The sequence below is a fragment of the Haliotis cracherodii genome, unplaced genomic scaffold (genome assembly GCF_022045235.1).
Source record: "Haliotis cracherodii isolate W230 unplaced genomic scaffold, xgHalCrac1.p SCAF_15, whole genome shotgun sequence".
Classification (NCBI taxonomy): Eukaryota; Metazoa; Mollusca; class Gastropoda; order Lepetellida; family Haliotidae; genus Haliotis; species Haliotis cracherodii.
The window spans coordinates 27,573,154-27,599,366 of record NW_027266270.1 but is presented as its reverse complement, the minus strand read 5'-3'; the positions used below and the strand labels follow the sequence as shown (position 1 = coordinate 27,599,366).

General features: G+C 40.6%; 2 protein-coding genes across 3 annotated transcripts in view; both read right to left on the bottom strand.

Annotated features, from left to right (window-relative positions):
- Window positions 1–815: 815 nt before the first annotated feature.
- On the bottom strand, window positions 816–8,791 carry LOC139462014 (stabilizer of axonemal microtubules 3-like). Its single transcript, XM_071243511.1, has 6 exons — window positions 8,550–8,791; window positions 6,869–7,057; window positions 5,884–6,051; window positions 3,806–4,026; window positions 2,479–2,595; window positions 816–1,702 (listed from the first exon to the last, which is right to left on the bottom strand). The coding sequence occupies exons 1-6, from the start codon at window positions 8,658–8,660 to the stop codon at window positions 1,513–1,515; spliced, it is 996 nt and encodes a 331-aa protein (XP_071099612.1). The 5' UTR covers window positions 8,661–8,791; the 3' UTR covers window positions 816–1,512.
- An 844-nt stretch (window positions 8,792–9,635) lies between these two features.
- The window catches only part of LOC139462445 (RNA ligase 1-like), a 28,212-nt gene continuing 11,634 nt past the window's right edge, over window positions 9,636–26,213 (bottom strand). For both annotated transcript variants that reach the window (XM_071244163.1, XM_071244164.1), the window contains exons 4-9: window positions 23,322–23,406; window positions 21,683–21,770; window positions 19,851–19,951; window positions 18,944–19,113; window positions 18,524–18,717; window positions 9,636–13,097 (exon numbers count right to left, since the gene is read on the bottom strand). In XM_071244163.1, the coding sequence (XP_071100264.1) occupies window positions 12,737–13,097; window positions 18,524–18,717; window positions 18,944–19,113; window positions 19,851–19,951; window positions 21,683–21,770; window positions 23,322–23,406 (999 nt within the window). In that variant the 3' untranslated portion in view covers window positions 9,636–12,736. The remainder of the gene's footprint in view (window positions 13,098–18,523; window positions 18,718–18,943; window positions 19,114–19,850; window positions 19,952–21,682; window positions 21,771–23,321; window positions 23,407–26,213) is intronic.

Below are 26,213 nucleotides of genomic sequence, written 5' to 3'. Positions count from 1 at the left end.
TGAAAGTCATATCACCAAATGAGTTAGTTACTGTGTTGTAATATGTTTAAACTGTAACTATAAAACGAAAGTATAATTCCAAAACACCTGCACCCATGGGATCCGCTGATACATACAGTGTGTCACCCTGCAACAAATCCCTTCTAATATTGAAAAATCGTAACCCGTCTCAAAATTATGACTAGGTTCTTTTTATCAGAACATTTAAAACGTGTCCATTTTTTAACTTAGTTTTAAATTAGATGGACTTTGAAACACATCAAATCTTGATGAAACCAGTGCTAGAATCATGACACTGCTAATGGAACATGACATGTACTTGTATTGCAAGAATGTGTTCACTGGTCATGTAAAGAATGATTGGCTGTCCCTCACCTCTAATCCCACCTCCTCACATAGCATTGGTGAGAGAGTTGCTCTCAACAGCTTCAGGTATATCACATCATGTCAGCTCAATGCAGTAAGAAAGACCCAAGAAATAGATCACTGATGTTCAGTGGGTACCACTTTGAAGTAATCCACAACCTTGGATGGCTGACAAACCAATATCCATCGTCAGGACACATCTTGGATTCTAGCCCACAGCCAGTGGCATTCGTGACAAACTTGTGCCATCCAGGGCCAGCCAAATAGAGACCTTGCAGGTGACAGGAAGATGCAAGTGGTGATGAATGGACCAGTGGATCTGGGCGCCTCAGGAACACAACTCTTCAGAACTTAGACCACTGGGCAACCACTGCCCCTATCACACATCATGAATAACAAACTCATATTGAAATTCATAAATAGATTTATTTACAATAGAATCAGCCTCGTGAGACCTTCTTTATCACACACTCATATTCTCATGTCAGGACAAAGTATTTACATATCTATGTGCAACATCTTCAGTATATGTACATACATACCTACATGATGAGAAGTATCAATTAAATGATACATAGTTTAAGTCCATTTTTAATAATTTCCCCTTATTTGTGTACACCATCTTTCTTTTATGCAATGTTTCCAAGCCAGTGAAAGTTCCAGATATTACCATTTGTAAAGAAGGTACTAACAATGTTCATTATGTTTGAATATCATTTCCCCAATTTTACTCGAAAACAAAATAGCAATAACTGTTATTTCACACCAATGTGTTTTGGATGCCACATGCATATATTATGTCATTTACAATTTTTATAAATTGATATATGTAATTGTATAATCAGAATAAAAGTGTAAAATGCAATATTCTATAAAATGTGTCCGTGTAGAATATCATTTAACAAGTGTTAAAACCCATGTATAAAATAGTTGACAATAGGTCTAAATTTACTGCAAGGTCAGCAGTATTTACATTGTGACACTTCACAATGAGAAAACGAATCTGTTGATTTACGGGTTAAAGCCTAAAAAGGTTCAGTCCTCCGAAATTAAACCAGTAAATTTTATCACATAATTGCCACACCAATATATCTCAGAAGTACCATCCAAACCGGCTGTTTCACATCTTGCACGTGTCCAAACATATTACACAATGATGGGTTTCTTGCTACCAACGTTCTGATACTCAGTGTTGTACATCTTGGGTGCAGTCATGACAGACTTGGTGCCGGCAGTAGGGAGGGTGTAGGGCGTGTCCACTGGACAGTAGAAGTTCTCCCTCATCCGAACGTGTGATGGACGTATGTACAAGTCTGAGTATTCAGTCTTCAAGCCCCTGGTACATGAAGAAAGATAAACATTACATGTCTGCCACTATGTGTATCACATGCATCATACACTTGGGGTTGGTTCCACAAAGCGGTTCTTAGTGATAAAATTATGGTACGACCCAAACTCTTTTATATTGACTTAGAGTTAAGATCACTTTGTAGACGTGGCCCCGATGGAAACTATTTTGGATATTTCAAGCAAATTCTTCACTTTTTCCAGATGTTTCGAACTGTTATTTGAATGAAAGACATGCTGAACACATTCGAAACCCCTTGCTGAAGCTTTGACTCTTGGCGTAAATGTTAACTTCCAGCATCATTCAACTATTATAATGTTGTTTGTTTGTTTGTTTTTTAAGACCACGCTAGGCAATATTCCAGCTATATGACGGCGGTCTGTAAATAATCGAGCTTGGACCAGACAATCCAGTGATTGACATCATGAGCATGTATCTACATAATTGGGATACAATGACATGCATCAAACGTGTCTTGACCACCCGATCCCATTAGTCACCTTGTAAAATCAGTTATACAAAGGCTTCAAAGCTGGTGGAATATATTTATAATAGTGCATGTTAAAAGTTGGTACTTAATTTAAGATATTTTGCAATATTGACAGTATAATGAAAACTTCAAATAAAACAATGTCCTCATTCACCCTCTCCAGTAAATGTCACTACAATATTGTATATTCTTTCTTTACCTGGCTTATAGATCACTCAAGCAGTACATGCAGGTTGTCAGTGAAATCAAATCATACATGATGTGATATACTTACGAGTGAGGTACTGGCACCATTGCTTTTGGCTGACGGGGGATCTTTGTAGCTGTAGGGAATACCATTGTATCTCTCATAGGCAAGGGCTCTCGGGGCACGGAATCTTTAGGGAATGGGCTAGAAGAAAAGACAGTTTAGTAAATATGTGTTTGTATATTATAGTTATACAGTAAATGATAAGGTAAGGTGAGGTGAGGCGAAATGGGGTTTAAAGTCACGTCCATGATTATTGCACTACTGTTATGCATTAGCCAGTAACTATATTTAATCAGCTACTTTGATACAAAACTGCATAAACATTGCAAACTGTACAGTTGTGCAGCATACTCATTTCTTGTTGTCACAATGTACTGCACTTACTAATTTATTTTCAGAAATTATTGTTTGAATAATTCTATCCCAATTCAACAAAAAATAACTTGAAAATTGAAATGAGTGAGTGAGTTTAACACTGCTTCAACAGTATTTCAGTTATGTTGTAGGATGTCAGTATATGTGGAAGGAATGAGTGAGTGAGTTGGGTTTAACGCAGTTTTTAACAGTATTCCACTTATATCACGGCGTGTCAGCTTAATGTGGGAGGAAAGTCCTAAGCAATGCAGGTCTCAGACGTTTACCACTTCAGAAAAATCCACGAGCACGGGTATGGTGGTGACAAACCTAGAAACATAATCAGGGCGAACTGGGATTCAAATCCACTATCATCAGTTTCTGGCGTGCCTAAGGGACACAACTCTGCACAGCGAATCGCAGCGCCTTAGACAACTGGGCCACCTGTGCCCCCCATATGTGGAAAGACAGCTCAATATTAGGAGCACAGGGCCTTGTAAGGCAAAGATAGCAGATCCAAGAAATATAGTCACTACTAGTGTCATAGTTCTATATAAAAGGAATCTTTTATATAGAATTAAGACACTGGTAGTGTCATGTTGTAACTTTTATATAGTACTGAGACCCTGGTAGTGACCATATATCTTGTAGCTGCTACTTTTTGCATTACAAGGCCATGTCATTAGCAGGTCAAAGATGCATTTACTGAAACCCACGGGTATGGTGCTGACAAACCACAGTTCATAATCTGATAAATCTCAGATTCAAACAAACTAACAGCAAATCCTGACTTCCAAGGGACATAACTCCGCAAACTAATAGCAAAGCCTTAAATCACTCGTCCTCCTGTGCCATTAGATAATACATGTATAACCTCAACCTTCATCAAAATATTATCAAACCAAATAAACAGACATAAAACAGATTTGTGAAAATAAAACTCAAGTTTAGCTGGTTTTTACTAAGTTGTACAAGTTCATCCATCACCGTGACTCACTTGTGTTTGAGGCCATGACCCCAGGATTTGGGCATGTCCTCACACTGCCAAGTTGTTGCTATGTCTTTCTTGGGATATTTCTTGAGCTCATCGGGTTTGAATGAACGGTGATCTTTCTGGGTGGTGGACAGGTAGGGGTCAAGGAGGGACAGTACTCCCTTGTCTCGCACATAGAATGGCTTGCCCTGGAGCTTGGGATTTTGTGTAGTTGCACGGCCATACTGAAAGAAAATGTACCATTCTTAGACCAAAATATAGCAGGGCCTCCCAAAATCAAGAAAAAATACCCTGCATGAAAGAATTTCACTACTGATTTCAGACCCAAAAAATTTCTGATTCTTGTAGCAGTTTTCAATCTGAAGAAATGGGACAACCAATCATTACCTAGCCTCAGAATTATTTCTCAGGTGAGGTGAGGTGAAATTGGGTTTTACGTCGCGTCCAAGATTATTGCACTTATATAGCGACGTGCATGTACGTGTATGTGTGGCTGCTTGTACTAGTCCGGACTGATGCCGATTTATAGTGCTAGCTCACTGAGATACCATGCCGCAGTTTAACATGAATACCCCACTCAGACACAGTATACTGACTCCGAGCCGACCAGTCCTTGTTTTAGCCCCTTAATGCTGAGCACCAGACAGGGTAACAACAAGTACAATCTTTTAACGTCTTTTTGTATGACGCGGCCCGGGATCAAACGCTGGACCTTCCGCTCTCCGGGCGGACGCTCTACCACAAGACCACGGAGGCGGTCATTATTTCTCAGAGCAAACATACTATTTTCAGTAAAACTTTAAGGTCTGTTAAGAACTACCCCAGTAAGTCAGTCAGAAAGATAGCACATCATAATACTTAAAGTACAAGATGTCAAAATGGCCAACCAGATAAACGGGACGGGAGATATTTCCGAGATGTTATTCATGAATCTGCGGCGTTTACAAGTGTTAATCATCATTGAGCAATTGGCCCAAAATTGAAAAGTGATTGTAAAGATGTGTCAAATAGATAAAGGTACTAAGGTAAATTCATAGATTGCTGTAGACTGTCACTGTCATTCTAGACACGGATCAGTCGAAGCGAGGAACTCGCCAAACTCTCTGATGTTTGTCATTGTATACTAAAATGATGAGTTCAAGATTAAAGGGTTTAATTAATCAGAAACAAAGCTTCTGTATGTATTCATGCCAGGGAATTCCCAGGAATGTGTAAGTAGTCTTGTCATTTCAAGAATACAGTCCCATGATAAACGTATGAACATCAAATTGTGTCGTTCATACACCTATGAACGTCCATTTCGTGGTCATGTGACCGACCTCTCATCCAGTGGAAAAGTTGTCTATCGTTAATAACCTTACATTAAAAATTACTGATTTATGATATATTTGATATCAAAAGACTCAAGGGTGATATTCTATTTATCATCAAAAACCACTGATGAAGAGTAATTAGCCATGTCTTGTGCAAAAAGATACTGCTAACTGGCTTCATTGGTAGAGAAATTAGTGATGTCATTTGATTGTGATGTCATGTCACAATGGTGATGCAAATTCATTGTAGTAATACCTCCGGGGAGCTATTTCTTGATCTTACCCAAGTGTTATCTCCGGTGCAAGACAGTTTGGGATCAGTAATACAACTTTCAAGGCATCAAGTATGTATATGAAACATTACTAACCAGAATATTCACAAAGCACAAAACCCAAAGAAAAAATGGAAATGTGATCTTGCAACTTACATATCTTAATACAAAATTTACAAAAATACAGCATGGAGGGAATTTCTGTCAAATGCTACATTGGTGATATTCATATAAGAAAATTCAAATTAACGGTCAAAATATCATTCCACTTGTACAGTTCATCTGAGCACTGGATTTCTAATTAATAAAAGATGTAATTCATTGTCAAAAATGTATTGCCTAGGGGACTGTTCCACATAGATACACATCATACTTTTGTGCTAAGATGATCGTAACTTCCATACTTTAACTTATGTCTTACCACAGTCGTAGCAAAGATCGCTTGTGGGACAGAGTCCAGGATTTATTTCTTGCAATCACCAGATGTATGACTTACCTTTGAAGGACCCTCCTTATGATGATCTTGTAGAATAAAGTTTTGAGGTCCAGCAAAATCTTCAAAGTGATATTTCTCCCTGATGCCAGGGGCAGCACAGAACTTGTCCTGCATCTCGCTCTGCTGGTTCCCCATCGTCAGGGGTCTCCGCCACCCACCCTTGCCCAGCTGGAACATTCAGAGAAACGTTGCTAAGTAACATGCAGGACTAGGAAGAATGTAATTATTTGTTGTAGTTCATGTGGAAAGAGTATCATTGACTTTTATATTTACAATATTAAATAAACATTTAGTTTCGTTGTCATGTAAGCATGTAACAGACTGACATCATTTCATGTATTGTTAATCTCATTAAAATCAGATCGTAGTGTCTGCTATCACTATACAAAATGTAGCAGTTGCAAGCACTAAGATCTGATTATAATGAGATTGGAGTGCTGTGGAAATAATATCAATCCAGGGACATCTTAATACTTGCATACTAGCTCAAAACATCCAGAAAGCTTAACTCCAGGTACACATGCATTTTACTGTACACCTATCTGCCATGTTTAAATCTTGAAATTGACTGTCAATGTTATTCATAAACATTGAAAATTAGACATCAAAATATTACTAACAAATAGAAGTTCCATAAAGTGCTTGTAGCAACCTCATCAGTGACCAGGGTCCACATTTCAACAAACACATACGGGGTAGTATTTTTCATTTACTCAAAACCTTTGGTAAGTAATAATTACATATGATTCTAAAAGCATTTGTTTAAGCTGTTGTGTGGAGGGCAAAAGCCCCAAACCGACTGTTATTTTAGCGGTCTGTTACAAATGATGTCTGAAAAACTTAGAAACAATTGTTCAGGTGGGAGGTAGTGCATATCCCTTACCAAAATAACAGAAGGTGTCCATGTCTTGTAAATTGCATTCTTGTGCAACTCTCATTTCTGTACCTTTACAAATTTATTGTATGAACTGTTAGGTGCTCTCACCTTCTCTGCCAGGTCCTTTACATAATTCACTTTCCAGTGTCCTGGAGCTTTTTTGTGAACAGTGTTGGCAAACACTCCTCCTGGGTATTTTCTGTCATGTGCATTTCCATATGTTGTCTGGAATATTTGATCTCTTGTGATTTCATCTGGTTTTGCAAGGTCTGATGGTAGTGGTTCTCTCATCTGTGTCTGTAAGCATAAATAATATACATGATATACAGTAAAATCCTTTTGTGGCAGTGAATACAAAAACGTGTTTCTGGGAATCATGGAACATTGACTATTAGGGACTAGGTGGTATTGGTCTTTTGAAAGTGACTGAAGCCAGTTTACTCTCCGCAGCGCTTCCATTGTCGGATTCACTGTGCAAAGCTCTATTGTTTTGGATTAGGAATTGAATCAGACATGCAACGTCACACTCAGAAATTGTTTCATGCATGATTTAAAAACGCACAGAACCATCACGTACTATCAAGTTTAAGACTGTATCATATGTTTATTTTCATATCCACCTAATTTCATTTTTCCAAATTTACAATGATCTAGTAGAATGACCAATCAAAATCTGATGATATCATGAAAATGTCCCATTACCATTTCTAGTCAAATCACTGCCCCATCACTGATGGCACAACCGTGCAATTTTGGGTAGGGTGCTAGCCGAGAGCCGTGAAGGGTCCTACAGTCCACATGACCCTACATCGTGTGATGTAGGGTCATGTCTTGACTGTAGGGGGCCCAGTTGTCTAAGGCGCCAAGATTCGCTGTGCAGTGTTGCATCCTTTCAGCATGCCAGAAACCTATGATTGTGGGTTCGAATCCCGGTTCGCCTCAATAATGTTTCTAGGTTTGTCAGCACCATACCCGTGCTTGTGGGTTTCACCGAAGTGGTAAATGTCTGAGACCTGCATCACTTCGGGCTTTCCTCCCTCATTAAGCTGACAGACAGTGATATAACTGGAAAACTGTTAAAAGCGGCGATAAACTCAACTCACTCACTCTTGACTGTAGGACCCCATTGCAGTTCTTGGCCAATAGGGTCCCTGAAGTATTTCAGTGTTTGAACTCAATAATTGTCTGCTTTTAACATTAGTGGTATGACAAGGATACTTTGTAGGGCTGGGACGGGTAACTTGGGTACTCAGGTCGGGTGGGTACTGAGTAGGACCTGGTTACTCATCGGACTACCTGTTAATCACGTGATATTTAATGAACTCTATGGTTACTTCATTCAACTTCACTTTACGCATGACCAGAATGTTTTATATGAGTGTCTAATTACATTTTGCCAGGGCTACGGTCAAACTACTCTCAGTCGGACATTTGGACCTATCTCTTGAGACCTACAGCGGGTACCCAGGTAGAGTCGGTAATAGGGTGGTGGGTACCCGGGTTGTAAATTTGGACTCGTCCCAGCCTTTATACCTTGACTTTTTTGCTTAATTTAGAAACACTGCACAACATATCTAGATATTTATATCCCCTTAATGTGTCTGATAAAACACCATAACGGGAAGGGGGTATTATTTTTTTCTTTAAATTGCAAAGGAATATATCATTCTATATGGTATATGATTAAGACAGGGACAGCGTAAACATTACCCATTACATCCATTGTAATAACATATCTTATGTATAACAAATTTTGACAGTTAAATAGATATGAATAATGAAGGCCTACCTGAAATTCAGAATTGGGAAAATAATATCCCGGCCTGTAATGATGGCCGACACCTGCGCTCGTTTCATGCCAATCCTGACGCCTCTCGCTGTTCACTTCCTTGAAGCTCATTTTTCTGGTATATTTGTCTTCCTCCCGATGAGATAGTGTTGCGTTTACATCGAATGCTTTCTTGATACAACGTCGTCACCCCATGCACAACTCTTCCTTGGCAACGATGTAAACACAACGGTATTGTGGGTAACAGTCGGAAAACATCGGACACAGGCAGGGTTTTCAAAGCTCCATCCCAGCGCGTACTACCTTCGCTAAGATCACTAATGTGGTTGAAGTTGGTCACTGTGTGGAGTTCCGCTTTCCCCTTCGTTTAAACTGGTTCTTCTATTCTCAACGGTATCGTGGGAATGCTAACGGAGACAGGAACCCAGTTTATGCGCATTTGTCATTCCAACACATTGAAACATCATTGAACAAAATCCGAATGATTTCATAAGGTAAGTAACTCTATATGACTTAACATTTATCGGCGACCACTATCAAATCTAAGCAACATGTAAAATGTATTTCCACTTTATTTTTAGCTCATCAGGATCAAAGGTTCAAGTATGTTTGCAACACGGCAAATAAGGGGGGGGGGGGGGGGAGAAGAGGCTAACCATGAGGACATCACCTGCATGACATTGGGTTCATACTGTGGTATAACTGAAATAGGGCTTTTTAGCGGCGTGTGCACGTGGTCAAAATCAGAGCAAGCGTAAAATTAGTATTTTGTGTATTTTACCTAATTGCCCATTTCGTTGTCGCAATCGATCGGGTGTTGTTGGTTGGTTTGTATGTTGTTTAACACCGGACTGAGCAATATTCCAGCTATATGACGGCGTCTGTAAATAATCGAGTCTGGACCAGACAATCCAGTGATTATCATCATGAGCATCGATCCACGCAATTGGGATCGATGACATGCATCAACCAAGACAGCAAGCCTGACCACCCGATCCCGTTAGTCTCCCTTTACGACACGCGTAATCGCCTTTTAGGGCAAGCATGTGTTGCTGATGACCTATTCTACCTCGGATCTTCACGGGTCGATCAGGAGTTGTAATCAATCAATATGTTGGATAAAAACTATCAGATAACACTCTAATTGTAGAGATCGTATCTCGGTACCATCACTGATCATAAACGTAGACAACATTGCAACATGTTTGATAGCCATTACTTAGAAGTTAACAGATGCCAAAGTAGAGCCAATTTATGGATAACAACTTCTTTATTTACTGTAAAGGCCCTACTGACGCGCAAGATTTACAGTGACGCGTCGTGCCAGAATTTTATTCTTTTATATTTGTAGTTGACCTATAAAATAAGGAAAGATAGTCCACAAAAACCAAAAACAAAAGTAGAACTGCTCTGAAGAATGTCTGGTGAGTAGGTGCTTCCCCTAAAGCTATATAAGCAGGACTAATTATATATAATTTGTTGGATATAACATATGTTCAGGGTGATCCAGCATCATCTTCCAGAATGATCACGCGTGACCCCCGACTGCAAGGCTGACACGGGACGTCCTCAACAACATGAACGTTAATGTTTTGTCATGGTCCGCGTGTCCTCCTTAATCGAACATTTGTTGGATCATCTTGACATGCACGTCAGAAGGCGACCAAGTCGGCCGTAAGGACCTTGAGCGCACCTCCACGAGGCAAGGGAGTTAACTGATGATAAAAGTTCAGTTTCGAGCCTTGGCGAACTAGGCTGGAACGAATAAGTTCTGTTTTTTTCTGGACTAACCAGCCAATGCAAATGCAAGTGATATGAGGGGTGGAATCTGATTGTCCAATAGGAGGGACATAAAAGGGACATCATTCGCAATAGCCACTGGTGGCGTTAGGATCCAGCCCAGAAATTCAAGCCTTGGTTGGCAAGGGTGGAAACTGGTCTTTTATGGTCAGTTAAACTTTTAATAGAACCATTCAAATATTTCCATGCATATGTCACATGTATGATAGTTGAGATGATATTAGAGTGTAAACGTGGTAACAATCCGACTGAGGATCGGCTGTCAGGTGACTGCGAGGGACCATATTTAGTAGCCTGTGCAGCGTACGAACATGACAAGGATGCGTGAAAGAGAAACACGTGCAGATGTAGTATTTAAAGCACAATTCACCGAGGTCATTGGTAAACATAACCTCTCACAGTCACGTGACTGTCAATTCTTACCCGGACTGAAGGCACGTGATAAAAAATCCATAATGTTTGTCGCAAAAAATTGACATTTCTTGAAAAGCGCACTTTGCAATGTTTGTCATTGCTGAAAGTAATATTCCTTACAGGTGGGCCTTTGGTCCTTGATTTACCTCATCAACCAGTCTTGAACTGGGGCGGGTGTATATAGTTTTATGTCCCCATTTCACTACGACCACGAATATCCCAAATCACCCCGAATAGGAAATTGTTCATATTCGTAGATAAATCTCAATCATTTCTTGAAGTTCTAAAATGAATCTTATTTGATTCCCAAACATTCGTACAGTTTGCGGGAGTTCGTCGAATCGGCGAGAAAGCTTTGGTTTGTCAAAAACTTTCGTGGAAGGGTCGAATTGCAATTTCGTGGCTGTATCGTGTATTCGTAATTAATTCTTATGTTCCATAACAGCTTCGTAACCGATTCTTTTGCATTCTTGACTATTCTTAGCGATTCGTGGCTCCCAAAATTTCTTGTCCTCAACCCGAAAACATTCCGAAACAGCCACAAATATCCCGAGTCAACTACGAATCATGTAAGAATTAAGTAAGAACATTCGGCATATTCGTAACAGTCGTAGGTGATTCTTACAATTCGTGCATGATCCGTACATGAATCATGTAATTCGTACATCTTTCGTAACCCATTCCTGGCATTCTCCATATTTTTCAACCCGATTAACCACCGAAAGTTTGCATAATTGGCCGAAACATCACGAATTTCGAAAGTTTGGAAAGTTGGTTGGTTGGTTTAAGCCGCACTCAGCAATATTCCAGCTACATGACGGCGGTCTGTAAATAATCGAGTCTGTACCAGACAATCCAGTGATTGATATCATGAGCATCGATCCGGGCAATTGGGATCGTAGTGAAAGGGGGCATTAGGATCCGACCTTCCGTCAGACTTCATTTGGAACACGTTTTCTCGGAAATCGCTGATGAAACTTTGCCGACATCATTTAGGAATAAGTATTTCTATTTCGAAAACCATCATTGAAAACATTATATTCGACGTACTGTTTGACGCCAAGGAATATTTTGCAACCATATAGATGAACCAGTTCAATATCTCCGAGTTCATTAAGACCCCAGACCTCTGCTTCATATAAAATAATGAGTAATTTGTGCATCAATTAATTTAAAAAAAGGTTTTAAGTGAAAGATCAGTGAAATTTGTCAAAACTGTGTAAGATACTCGTTATCTTTTTTGCCTGGGCTGCTTCATGACTGGTGTACCAATTTGGACCAGCTGTATGACATCTGCCGTAACAAGGATAGACTTTATTGGTGCTGTGACAACGATTGAAATGACAATATGGTGACAATGGTAGAGACCTGTTACCAATGAATAAAGCATATACAACTATACATAAATCATTCTTACCGTTGTTGTTTCAGGTCTCACCTACTCAATATTCTAACTATATATGACGACGACCTGTTTGTTTGTTTGTTGTTTAATGCCGCACTCGGCAATATTCCAGCTATATGACGGCGGTCTGTAAATAATCGAGTCTGGACCAGACAATCCAGTGATTGACATCATGAGCATCGTTCTATGAAGATACTGTTCGTCGCCTCTTACGACAAGCATGGGTTGTTGAAGGGCAATCCTAACCTTCATGTGGACAAGCAACAGTCCAATTAATGCAATTAATAAGAAACAGGTTTTATCATTGTCGACATAATCACAGGATTCTGGCCCGCCTAAGGGACGCAAATCATAAAACATCGCCGTTCCAAGTTTACTGGTTACACTAATCAGCTGCAAGTTCAGTAATTAATTTAACTCAATTAATAGTCCATAAAGAACACGGACCTAGTGGAATAAGTCGCACACATTAATTTAAACCATATAGATAACGAGCTGGGCATGAATCACACCTAAGTTAATACATGACCAACAATACAATCAATCAATATGCCATTGATTAAACATTCTAATTGTTATTTTGTGGATCGTTCCTCCGATTGAAAAAAGATTTAGCGCCTCTCCAGACGCCAACAGCTGCAACGCCAACCGAACTTGCAGCAGCAGTGGCAGTAGAACTCATTCCCACTGCACCAACCGACTGGCAGACAGCAACAGCTCCTCCAGCAGCTACGCCCCCTCCGTTAGCAACAGCAGCTACAGACATCGCTCGTGCTGCCAAGCTTTCTGCCACTATTCCACCGGCCCCGAAGCCCGCAGCAGAGAGAGCCAAAGGTATTGCTACAGGTAGAGCCACAGCTCCTACCACAAAGGGAGCTACATTTCTGGCCCTTTTTAACCAATCTGACGACGTCTCTTCCGGGTCAGATCTAAAAAGAGAAATGCTTCTCTTTAAGCACCAAAGACAGGCAAAATTTAGAAAATATTAGTACAACTGTAAAAAATAAATAATTATAACATAAACTTTGATACCGTGACCGAAAGACCATTACAAAAGAGATAGCTTTTGAAAGTTAGGTATTGTCATTCGAGTCAGGTTTTACAATCGACTAAACCTTTCCCCTGGATTTATTATGCATGATAAATGAACAAGGATAACACATGGCACTGGTGAAGATAGCAATTAATAACATTACTTAATCGGCCACGTTCATGCATCGAAGATTCTCCAAGGAGTAAAATAATTCGTCAACAAAAGCAGGCTTACTATGAGATCGTAAGCTATACATAAAAGGTGATTAACAAAAGGATACTGACATACTGTCACCCTCCCTGGATCAGACCAACAGGATTCATACTAACATACTGTCACTCTCCTTAGATCAGGCCAACAGGAGATTCATTCTGACATACTGTCACCCTCCCTCGATCAGACCAACAGGAGATTCAAACAGACATGTCACCCTCCATGGATCAGGCCAACAGATGCTACATACTGACATGCTGTCACACTCCCTGGATCAGGCCAACAGATGCTTCATACTGACATGTCACCCTCCCTGGATCAGGCCAACAGATGCTTCATACTGACATGTCACCCTCCCTGGATCAGACCAACAGGATTCATACTAACATACTGTCACTCTCCTTAGATCAGGCCAACAGGAGATTCATTCTGACATACTGTCACCCTCCCTCGATCAGACCAACAGGAGATTCATACTGACATACCGTCACCCTCCATGGATCAGGCCAACAGATGCTACATACTGACACAATGTTACCCTCCCTGGATCTGGCCAACAGGAGATTCATTCTGACATACTGTCACCCTCCCTGGATCAGGCCAACAGATGCTTCATACTGACATCTGTCGACCTCCCTGGACCAGACCAACAGGAGATTCAAACAGACCTGTCACCCTCCCTGGATCAGGCCAACAGATGCTTCAAACTGACATGTCACCCTCCCTGGATCAGGCCAACAGATGCTTCACCCTCCCTGGATCAGGCCAAAAGATACTTCATACTGACATACTGACATGTCACCCTCCCTGGATCAGGCCAACAGATGCTTCATACGGACATGTCACCCTCCCTGGATCAGGCCAACAGATGCTTCATACTGACATGTCACCCTCCCTGGATCAGACCAACAGGATTCATACTAACATATTGTCACTCTCCTTAGATCAGGCCAACAGGAGATTCATTCTGACATACTGTCACCCTCCCTCGATCAGACCAACAGGAGATTCATACTGACATACCGTCACCCTCCATGTATCAGGCCAACAGATGCTACATACTGACACAATGTCACCCTCCCTGGATCTGGCCAACAGGAGATTCATTCTGACATACTGTCACCCTCCCTGGATCAGACCAACAGGAGATTCAAACAGACCTGTCACCCTCCCTGGATCAGGCCAACAGATGCTTCAAACTGACATGTCACCCTCCCTCGATCAGGCCAACAGATGCTTCACCATCCCTGGATCAGGCCAAAAGATACTTCATACTGACATGTGACCCCCCTGTATCAGGCCAACAGGAGATTCATACTGACATACTGTCACCCTCCCTGGATCAAGCCAACAGATACTTCATACTGACATGTCACCCTCCCTGGATCAGGCCAACAGATGCTTCATACTGACATCCTCCCTGGATCAGGCCAACAGATGCTTGATACTGACATGTCACCCTCCTTGGATCAGGCCAACAGATACAGGGAGGATGTCAGTATGAAGTATCAGGCCAACAGATGCTTCATACTGACATGTCACCCTCCCTGGATCAGGCCAACAGGAGCTTCATACTGACATACTGTCACCCACCCTGGATCAAGCCAACAGATGCTTCATACTGACATACTGTCACCCTCCCTGGATCAAGCCAACAGATGCTTCATACTGACATGTCACCCTCCCTGGATCAGGCCAACAGATGCTTCATACTGACATGTCACCCTCCCTGGATCAGGCCAACAGATGCTTCATACTGACATGTCACCCTCCCTGTATCAGGCCAACAGATGCTTCATACTGACATGTCACCCTCCCTGGATCAGGCCAACAGATGCTTCATACTGACATGTCGCCCTCCCTGGATCAGGCCAACAGATGCTTCATACTGACATGTTACCCTCCCTGGATCAGGCCAACAGATGCTTCATACTGACATGTCACCCTCCCTGGATCAGGCCAACAGATGCTTCATACTGACATGTCGCCCTCCCTGGATCAGGCCAACAGATGCTTCATACTGACATGTCACCCTCCCTGGATCAGGCCAACAGATGCTTCATACTGACATGTCACCCTCCCTGTATCAGGCCAACAGATGCTTCATACTGACATGTCGCCCTCCCTGGATCAGGCCAACAGATGCTTCATACTGACATGTCACCCTCCCTGGATCAGGCCAACAGATGCTTCATACTGACATGTCACCCTCCCTGGATCAGGCCAACAGATGCTTCATACTGACATGTCACCCTCCCTTGATCAGGCTAACAGAAGCTTCATACTGACATGTCACCCTCCCTGGATCAGGCCAACAGATGCTGCAGCATCATTCTTGAGAAATATGGTTATCATGACATTGCAGTTAACAAACTCACAAAACACAAATGATTTTCAAAACAGTTTTACTCACAGCATGACACAGCCTTACCAGGTTAAGTTGGAAGTCATATGTCCATGTATTGAATCTGTAGTATCAACCCCCAAGATAGGACACTCATTACTTTGCCTAAAGATTTAAAGAAGATGAAGAATATGATAAAGAAAACGACAGTGACGAATAAGACGAGGAAAATAGATAGTGAAGAATAAGACAAAGAAAAATGACAGTGGAGAATATGACAAAGAAAACTGATAGTGAAGAATAAGACAAAGAAAACAGATAGTGAAGAATAAGACGAGGAAAACAGATAGTGAAGAATAAGACGAGGAAAATAGATAGTGAAGAATAAGACGAGGAAAATAGATAGTGAAGAATAAGACAAAGAAAAATGACAGTGGAGAATAAGACAAAGAAAACAGATAGTGAAGAATAAGACGAGGAAAACAGATAGTGAAGAATAAGACAAAAGAAAACTGATAGTGAAGAAGACAAAGAAAACAGATAGTGAAGAATAAGGTCAAGTATAAGACAACGCAGAATAAGACGAAGATAATTGACAGGAAAGAATAAGATCAGGAATAACACAATGAAGAATCAGATCAAGAATAAGACTATATGAATACAATCTTCATCAAAATGAGCAAACTCTTTAACCACTCAGCTACCTCTCCACCACTTCTTAGTCTTATGAGTGAGTGAGTGAATTTTAGAATGTCTACTAACATGAGTGAGTGAGTGAGTTGGGATTAATGCCGCTTTTAACAGTATTCCAGTTATATCACGGCGTGTCAGCTTAATGTGGGAAGAAAGCCCAAAGTGATGCAGGTCTCAGACGTTTACCACTTTGATAAAACCGATGACCACTGGTATGGTGCTGACAAACCTAGAAACATAATCCGGGCGAACTGGGATTCAAACCCACAATCATAGGTTTCTGTCGTGCCCAAGGGATGCAACTCTGCACAGCAAATAGCGGCGCCTAAAACGACTGGGCCACCCGTGCCTCCATGTCTACTTACAGAAAAAAAACTGTACTTCATATAGAGTTCAATAAATGCACATTTATTCTGAAACTAAATGATGCATCTTTCAATACATATTCATGAAGACTTGGTCTTGATTCACAATTTGCATGTGCATGTTAATAAACCGTATACAATTTGGATGTTTGCCTGTTTGTTGGGAGCATGATACTCATAACCATGTTTTCTTTACCTTAACAGCTCACGATGATTGTTCAGCTGTCAGGTGCTCATGAAAACACATTTGTTTTACAGTCAATAAAGCTTACGCAATGCAATGAGTTGCTGAAAATCAACATCCCCACATGCCCCACAGCTACCTTGCATGTATCAATGCAAATAGTGGTCAAACCTGGACCAAGATAGTCACAGGTCACTGGGGACCCATTCTGCCCTGGACCAAGATAGTCACAGGCCACTGGGGACCCATTCTGCCCTGGACCAAGATAGTCACTGGGAACCCATTCTGCCCTGGACCAAGATAGTCACTGGGGACCCATTCTGCCCTGGACCAAGATAGTCACAGGTCACTGGGGACCCATTCTGCCCTGGACCAAGATAGTCACTGGGGACCCATTCTGCCCTGGACCAAGATAGTCCCGGAATCCTAAAGATAGTTATGGAGTAGTGGTGACACATTCAGCACCTTAATCTGTGATAACAGTAAACAAACATTCAGATATCTCTATCAAATGTATGAAAACTAAAATTTCTACCCAGAAATATCCACATATTGATTTGATGAGATCTTCAGAAAGTCTTTGACTGATAACAAAGTTTTATTCCTTTATTTAGACGTTGTTGTCAATGTTTGCTTTCTTAGCCAAAGTTCATGAGCCGATTACGAAGTCATTATTCATGAATGCCATTCTTTCACTTCAAACAGACTGCCACACCTAATACCTACAATTTGATGAAGACAGAAGCCCCTCTAACTTGTTGTACAATAGACCTAAGAGAAGTATGAATCGAAATGTTCAGAAAATCCAGGCAAATGCACAGATACAATACTTTTCATGATAACACCATTTATTGAGCGAAAAGAAAATATCTGCCTCATTTCAAACATGGCTGAATTTTAAAATAATCATAAACATCCAAAATATCATAACAATTGACAAGAGTTTTAGGAACAAAATTATACAAAACCAATCAAGGTCCATTGCTTCTTGTGATTGTAGTAAAACTAATGAAGAGAATTGAGAAGTGTATTAGCTGCCTAAACATGTTTTTCTTGGCGACTCTTAAATGTTCTGTGCCTTCAGAAACTGAAACTACACTTATAAATGGTAAGAAATATTACCACAACCTCAGTAATAATACATTTTGCCCAAATATAATGATGAGCGAAAAGAGACATAATCTGAACAACATTCCTGGCATGTCTATTTACCATGGTGACAAGAACCTGACTTTCTGCACTTTCTTCCCTCCACTGCCAGCTTTTCAACAAAAACTGCTCACGTAATGCCAGCCGCCAGAGCATAACCAGAACAGAGTCAAGTTCCCAACAGAACTACGACAGACAGCTGCATGGTAACTAAGACTGCTTGTTTCACAGAGAGTTTGGTCTTTTGGAAAAGGTTGCAGTCACCGTCTAGTCAATCACTGAGTATCAGAACCACACCAAACTCTTTTATCAATTGGTGGAATGTTTGGAACAGTTGAATCATAAGTCAAGATTGCTGAAGCAAAATGAGTTACGTTTGAGGGTAGAGAAGATCGTGCAGCTCTGACAACTTCTCACAGGTCATGCCACCTTTCTCTGCAAGGAGATTAAACAGGGATCTCTCTTCACTGAATTCATAGGCAGCTCCATCCACGTTAATCCTGACCTTCTGCTTAGAGAGGTGGGGGAGGTCAATAGGCCATGGTAAGCCAACATGTTGGCGATGAAGCTAAAATATGACACACAAAACATCATAAGAAAAGCATTCGTCAATTGCATCCATGGTCAGATAGATCAAGTTAAACATGCATGTCAATTACAATCTCATGAAAGTCAGATCTTAGTGCTAGCTGCCGCAAAACCAAGAGCAGAGGACATCCCATTTCAGGTCATGTCAGAACGGTTGCAAGGGACCTATTCTAGCCTGGAGTCCCATATCTAGGAAGAATAAATACCTTAAACAATGCCCCAGTCTCACAGTGCCACACGATGCCCTCAACTAGACCCTCATCACTTTCCATCAACCATTGAGTAAGATTATCGCGGGTCGGAGGTCGAGGACAGTTCAAGGTCATGCTTCCATGGACAACCAGGAGATGCAATGGCTTCTGCCTGTTACCAATCTCTGAAAGAGATGACAATTTGATAGGAATAAGATCAATAGTTATCCACCAATATTAAACATTCATGTATTACATACATACAGAGTATTTGAAGTTGATAAAAACTCATTGTCATAATCCTAATATTGAAAGAATTAGGAGGACCTAAGAGACACTTTGTCAATTGATCATGTGTTGATAGGCTCGTTTGTTAAAGACGCAAAGCTATGTAACACTTCAGGCATATGAGTGAGTGAGTGAGTATGGTTTTACACCAATTTTAGCAAAATTCCTGCAGTATCACAGAAGGGGAAACTGGAAATGGACTTTACACATTGAACCTATGAGGGGATTGAACCTGGGCCTTCGGTGTGACACATTAACCAATAAGCTACCCTACCACCCTTGTCATAGCAAGGAATAGGGTATACAAAATCTTGTGTCATTTTGTTTGTTTGATTGTTTGTTTGTTGTCGTTTAACACCGCACTCAGTAATATTCCAGCTTTGAGTTGGCTGTCTGTAAATAATTAAGTCTGGAACAGACAATCCAGTGATTGATATCATGAAGATCAATCTACGCTTTTGGGATATGATGACATGCATGAACCAAATCAGCAAGCCAAACCACCCAATCCCATCAGTCGCCTTTTACGACAAACATAATAGCCTTTTACGGCAAGCATTGGTTGTTGAAGACCTATTCTACCTTGAATCTTCACGAATATGTGTAAACTATTATCGAATTATTGATGGCTTACTGTAAGGGTTTCCATTGATGTTTGTTCCGATGAGCTCCACAGTGTTGCCAAGGAGCTCTGTCAGAGCCACACAGTCAATACAGAGGCCCTCTGCAGTTTGTCTGAAATAAATTACAACACAACAGAATAAAACAGGTTTTTGTTTGTTTGATTGTTCTTTAACTCTCCTTTTAGCTGTATGACAACAGCCTGTAAAATAATCAAATCCTCAAGATCATTTGGGGTGCTGGCAACTGTGCTGGTTGTATCGGATCTCTCACATTCAGCCGACTTAACCAGATCCTCGAACAAGCAATCGTCCTCTGATCCATCCATTACGTTCGCAATCCCACACTTTGAGAAACTTGAACAAGCAATCGTCCTCTGATCCATCCATTGCGTTCGCAATCCCACACTTCGAGAAACTTGAACAAGCAATCGTCCTCTGATCCATCCATTGCGTTGGCAATCCCACACTTCGAGAAACTTGAACAAGCAATCGTCCTCTGATCCATCCATTAGGTTCGCAATCCCACACTTCAAGAAACTTTGCTTTACCATGTCAGCTGGTATTTCCATCCAAGCTGCCTTCCCCCATTCAGCAACAACTGGTAGTGGTGCCTTCCTTTGTTTGCTTGTTTTGGTGTAGGTGTGATCACCATTGACCATCCAGGTGTTCCTCTCCCTCCTCATGCTGGCCTTGAAGGGTTTGTTGAGGTAGACGTCAAGTGGCTGCCACAGGGAGGTACACCCACATGGGATCAAAGCCGGCTGTATTTTACTCTCCGCCAACTTCTTCACGGAAGTTGTGAGAGACTTGCAGCCTCTAGCAGCACCAGGTCTTTTCATCCACACATTGTCAATCCACTTGTGTACTAGAGACATGTCCATCCACCCTTTTTCTTGTACTGTGACGTACACGCCACTTGGGAACTTGTCTTTAGGCATCATTTTCCGCTTGAATATCAGCATCAGTTGCTTCTCTGCTCCACACGTTCGTACTGACACCCGTTGAAGTCCAGCATCAATCCACACAATTGTGATACGATTATATGTATTCAACCAAGCCACTGTGATGATCCACAATCCATGATTTATGAGCAATAATCCATGCTGTCTGGGTTCATGACATGCAATCAACCAAGCCCGACTACTTGCTCCTCAAGCATGTATCGTACAACAAGCATAGTTTGCTGGGGCCAATTCTAGCCCAGATCCCCCATCGGTGGTTAACACTTGTGATCAAATTCTCACTCAATACTTCACTGCATCGCATGCCAATGTGTGTGCATCTTTATCAATGTTACAGATTGTAAATGTCCAGCCCAACCTTGACAGAACACTGGCATTGTAAAGAGTGAGGGAATATTGCTTCATGACGCAGTCAGCGATATTACAGCTACTTCACTGCGGCCTTAAATAATTGTTTAAGGGCATGGAGGCATCTAACAAATGACATTCATACCATGTCAGCTCTTTGTCATGTGGACAAGGAATCCAACCTTGGATCAGGTCAGTGGTTCAAATCCCATCATGAAACTCGGAACTTTCATGACTGCTACATAATCCGGTCTTGATAATGCAATGTGTACTGGAAAGCATGAACAATGCCATTAAGGCACAATGACAATCAGCCAAGTCACCAAGGCTGACCATCAGGTGATCTCTTATGACTCTTATTTTCTCACCAAAACACATGAATAAACAATAACATTCAGACTAACACCTAACAGTGAACAAACAGCCTCAGACATAAATATGGCTTAATAAATATGGCATCATTGTAACCCGGGGGTGAAAACATATTTCACAAGTCACTTATTTCCAGATTTCCAAGCAGAGATTGATCTCACCTCAGTACAAGCCCCAGTCCCTTGGTCAGGTCTACAGAGGACAGGTGCCATAGGTGTTGTCGCTGGTTGGGGTCCACGGGCACCCAACCTGAAGGACAAACACCACATCAGAGCTCCAGATAACTTTTTGAGCAATTTAGTTTTTATTCTAGGGTTTCTATCTGAATTGGGTAATAAAAATTTTCATTGAGTAACCCATATTTATTCACTGATCTATTCATCATTCTATTTGGGTTTTCTCAAAATTAGTGAACATTTTAAGATCTTAAAAAAATGAAATAATGTTTTAGATGTATATAACTGTTCCAAATATATAGTCTTGACTCGGAGAGTAAATTAGCTCATAATTGTGTTTTGGAAATTAGCTCCTTTGTATGCATGCTGAAAAAGCTTCATTGGGAATTTACGCATCCTGTTTTTATACATTTGAGTTTTTCATTTAATGCATGCGTTTCTGTACATAAGTAAATTGAATGTAATTGGGTTTTGAATATTTTGGGAAAATTTTAAACACAAATATCATACTATGCCACCTACAAACAAGTCTTTAGGTGCCAACCTCTTGATATTCCTGTGCATGCATGCCAAAAATAATCTCGTCCCGAATACATCTTGTCCTTGGGTTACCCACAAAAGTAAATAGTTCCCTTTTTTCTAAAAAGTGTCTGGCTTCTTTCAGGATGTCTGCCTACACGATTTAATTCTGTCTCACTGAAGTGCCCATAACCGATTTGTATTGTATAAATTTTTGTTTGTCACTACCTGTGACCCCTTTTTGGTATATTCTAAAAGTGAGTGAGTGAGTGAATTGGGCTTAACACCACTTCAAACAGTATTACAGTACTATCACAGCGTGTCAGCTTCATGTGGGATAAAAGCCGAAAGTGATGCAGTCTTAGACGTTTAACACTTTGGTGAAACCCACGAGCACGGGTTTGGTGCTGACATTCATGAAAACATAATCAAGGTGAATCACGATTCGAACCCAGTCAGAGGTTGCAGCGCCCCAGACAGGGTCACCCATGACCCATGTTCTAAGATAGCAGGCCTATTGGCCCATGTGCATGTACGTGTTCCAAGAGAGCAGTTTCCAATGGAAATAAACCTACTGTGTTTTGAAATTTGAGGTTGTCTAACTGTAGATTAGATATCTCGGGCATAGCAATTTAGTTCGAAATTCCAATTAGTGAGTGAGTGATTGAGTGATTGAGTGGGTGAGACCAAGACATTTACCACTTTGGTGAAACCCAAGCACATGGGTATGGTGTTGACAAACCCAGAAGTGGGTGACCGTGTTTGGCAGCATAACTCCTGAGAGTTTTCTAGGACTTTGGTCCTGCCTACACTGGAGCACCTGGAGCACATGGAGCACATGTGGTGTCTCCTTAGGAAAGTGGCCTTGTTCGAAATGTCCCTCTGTTCACCCGGCAGTAAATGGGTACCAATTAGGATGAGATGGTATTGTGTCTGTTAACGTTCCTCACAGCTTGGGATTTATTGACCGGTGTAATAATATAGCGCATTGAGAATGCTTTTGGATGTGGATTTGGCACATTATAAATATGCACATAATAATTTATTTTTGTTCTTTCATTTTTTTCAGTAGTAGTAGTAGTAGTAATAGTAGTAGTAGTAGTACCTGGGATATGTCCATGCTCATCAGGTTGAGGGACACCATATTCAACTGACACTTCCAATGCTGGAATCCATTGACTGGGGACTTCCTGTAAAGAGAAACAAAACATTGTCCACAACTGCGAGTGAGTGAGTGAGTGAGTGAGTGAGTGAGCGAGTTGGGGTTACTACAATATTCAAAGTTTGTGTAGCAATAAATTTCGTGCAGAAAACACAATAGAAATCTACAAAAAGAATGTATTTTAAGTATTGGGAACAGAGAGCTTGAAATTTGGCGCTGTTCTATTTACGACTGTACATATCTTTTGCATCACAACGAGCAATATGACGTCATAATGGTGACATGCGTTGTAGAACTGAATCTTTGCAAAGCTTGCTTAGTTCTGTTTATGGGTACCCACCTCATGTTAGCTTGCCAAGTTGCCGTGCTTATATGCCTTCAAAGCCTGTCATATGTTCAAGTGAAGTATTACGGTGTAAACAAACTGATTGAGCATACAGCACCATATTTTGTTGCAAGGCTGTCATCAGTGATTCGGTAATTCACATCGACAACCCACACAAAACACTGGACTCAACCCATGCCGCTTCACTCAATATATTTGCTGACACCAAAGAGTTATTCAGTCATGGTAGAATGAAGATAAACATATCGTGTTTGGTTCCAAGTTCAATATAGCGCGGTTAAATCTACAGGTAACCTAGCTCTATGCAGAAAACACACTATGTTAACTTAACTGGTGACAGTATCTGTTTAAGATGTAAATAGATAGTAATTGCAAATCTTGTGTACCAAGTCGTGTTTCCATCGCCTATGTTGAATACATAATTAATAAAAATGTTTTATATCAAGATTTTTCAATTAATACTATCACAGGGGTTACACTTATTGCTGGGGTATTTTGTAACCCTGTTGCATTTGTATGAACACAAGTGATGTTGTACCAAAAGGAAATATTTACATTTTTATTTAATGTACCTGTCTATTACAACTGAATACCCATCTCCACACAATGAAGCCCCTGCAAACATATGTCCTACTTCACATGAAACCTGTGGACCCGTAAAGATCCGGGGTAGAATAGGTCTTCAGCAACCCATGAGTAGTAGAAGTAATGACAGTTCTGACGCAACTGCACTGGAGCCAGATTTATACCCAATACTGCTACTACAGAGAGAATTTTTTATGCAAAAATGATGATGTGATTCAATGATCGTCATGAGACTAAACTAAATTGTAATTAAAATATTCTCTGTTATTTTTACTCATACGCATACGATTATTTTGAACAAAGTGATATTCAACATTTTTACTGAGTTCTTCATTCATTCTACTAGGAGACCAGACTATATACTATTTTTCGAAATTGGATAGAAACAATTGATGACAGTATTTGTTTGGTTTGACACCACTGATATAATATATACCCTGTGGTAATTCTCGCCATTTGATTGGCTTGTAATTCTCCATTATTATATACTTATGTGAGCATTCGTTTAAATGTGATCAAACGATAGGAAACAATCTATTTTTAATCTCCAACCAGTTCTTTGGTTTTGGCACAGAAGAATTGACGCACTTGTTGTCTCCCCTGTTCTATAAACATTTTTTTCTCGTCTTCGCTAATACCACTGGTCTTGGAATTGGATCGAACCTCTTGCTTCATTGCGTTGTATTTGGTTAGTTCTGTCAACACTTAACGAAACTCATCCTCAGATATCTTACAATCAGCCAGCGCTGTTGAAATAATGATCCTTAATGCTGTTCAACTTTGCTTCGGCGAGAATCCGAATATTATCATGTTTTAATGCTTTCTTTTGTAACCTACGAGAAATACATTTTATCGCTATTCCTGCCAGTCCTGAGACTCCGGCTGCTACTTCCATATCAAGTACGATAGGCGCAGCAATTATAGTTGATAATAAACCAACACCGGCTACACCGAGTCCCATGCCAACTGTTACAAGCGCAGTGTCAACTCCGTCAAGAGCATTTACAGCTCTGCGATACTTTTTATACAATCCAAGTCTCAACTCCCTCTCCTTCTCTATTCGATGTTTTATGTCGCTTATTTGATGTAATCGAAATCCATCAACAGTATCCATATAAATAGGCCATATAAATAATACTGCAACGTTGACGCTCGTGTTTCTTGAGCCCTTTAATTGATAGACCCGGTAATATTTCGAAGGCATCTTCTGGTGCATCTCCAAACAAGACTTAAATAATAATTGTAGAAAGATCAGGTATGGCATTCAAGTTCTGTTTTATATCATTGAATTCAGTAACCAAATTTAAACTAACATTTTTTAATGCTGGACGACTCAATAACATATGACCTGGGTTTTCTGGCAGGGGATATATTATCTTAGTTAACTGATGTCCCTTACCCGTCATCACATATGGTGGAGCAATGACGATAATAGCTATAAATGTTTTCGGACATTCTCCTAAAGGAATTGTTGTACACAGGATAAGCTCTGCTCCAGAACATATTCCCAGAATCAATTCATTTCTGATCGAAAACGATGGTAAATATCTTTATACGTGGATAAAGAGTTTAAGCAGGCTATTAAGCGATCGAACAAAACATGATGGAAAGAAATATTTCTGCGAAAGATGCCTGCATGGGTACAGCAGACAAGATCTATTAGAAGCACATAAAGTAGACTGTAGAGGTGTTGGACAGACTGCTATCAGGACCGATATGCCTAAAGAGAGAAAAAATATATTAAAATTTGAACATTATTGTAATCAAATGCCAGTACCATACATAATTTACGCTGACTTCGAAGCACAAACCTATAGAAAATACCGAACACAATTCTGAATGTAGTTTTACATACAAAACTCAAGAACATATATCCCTTATGGGTTGGATATATAGTTGTAAGA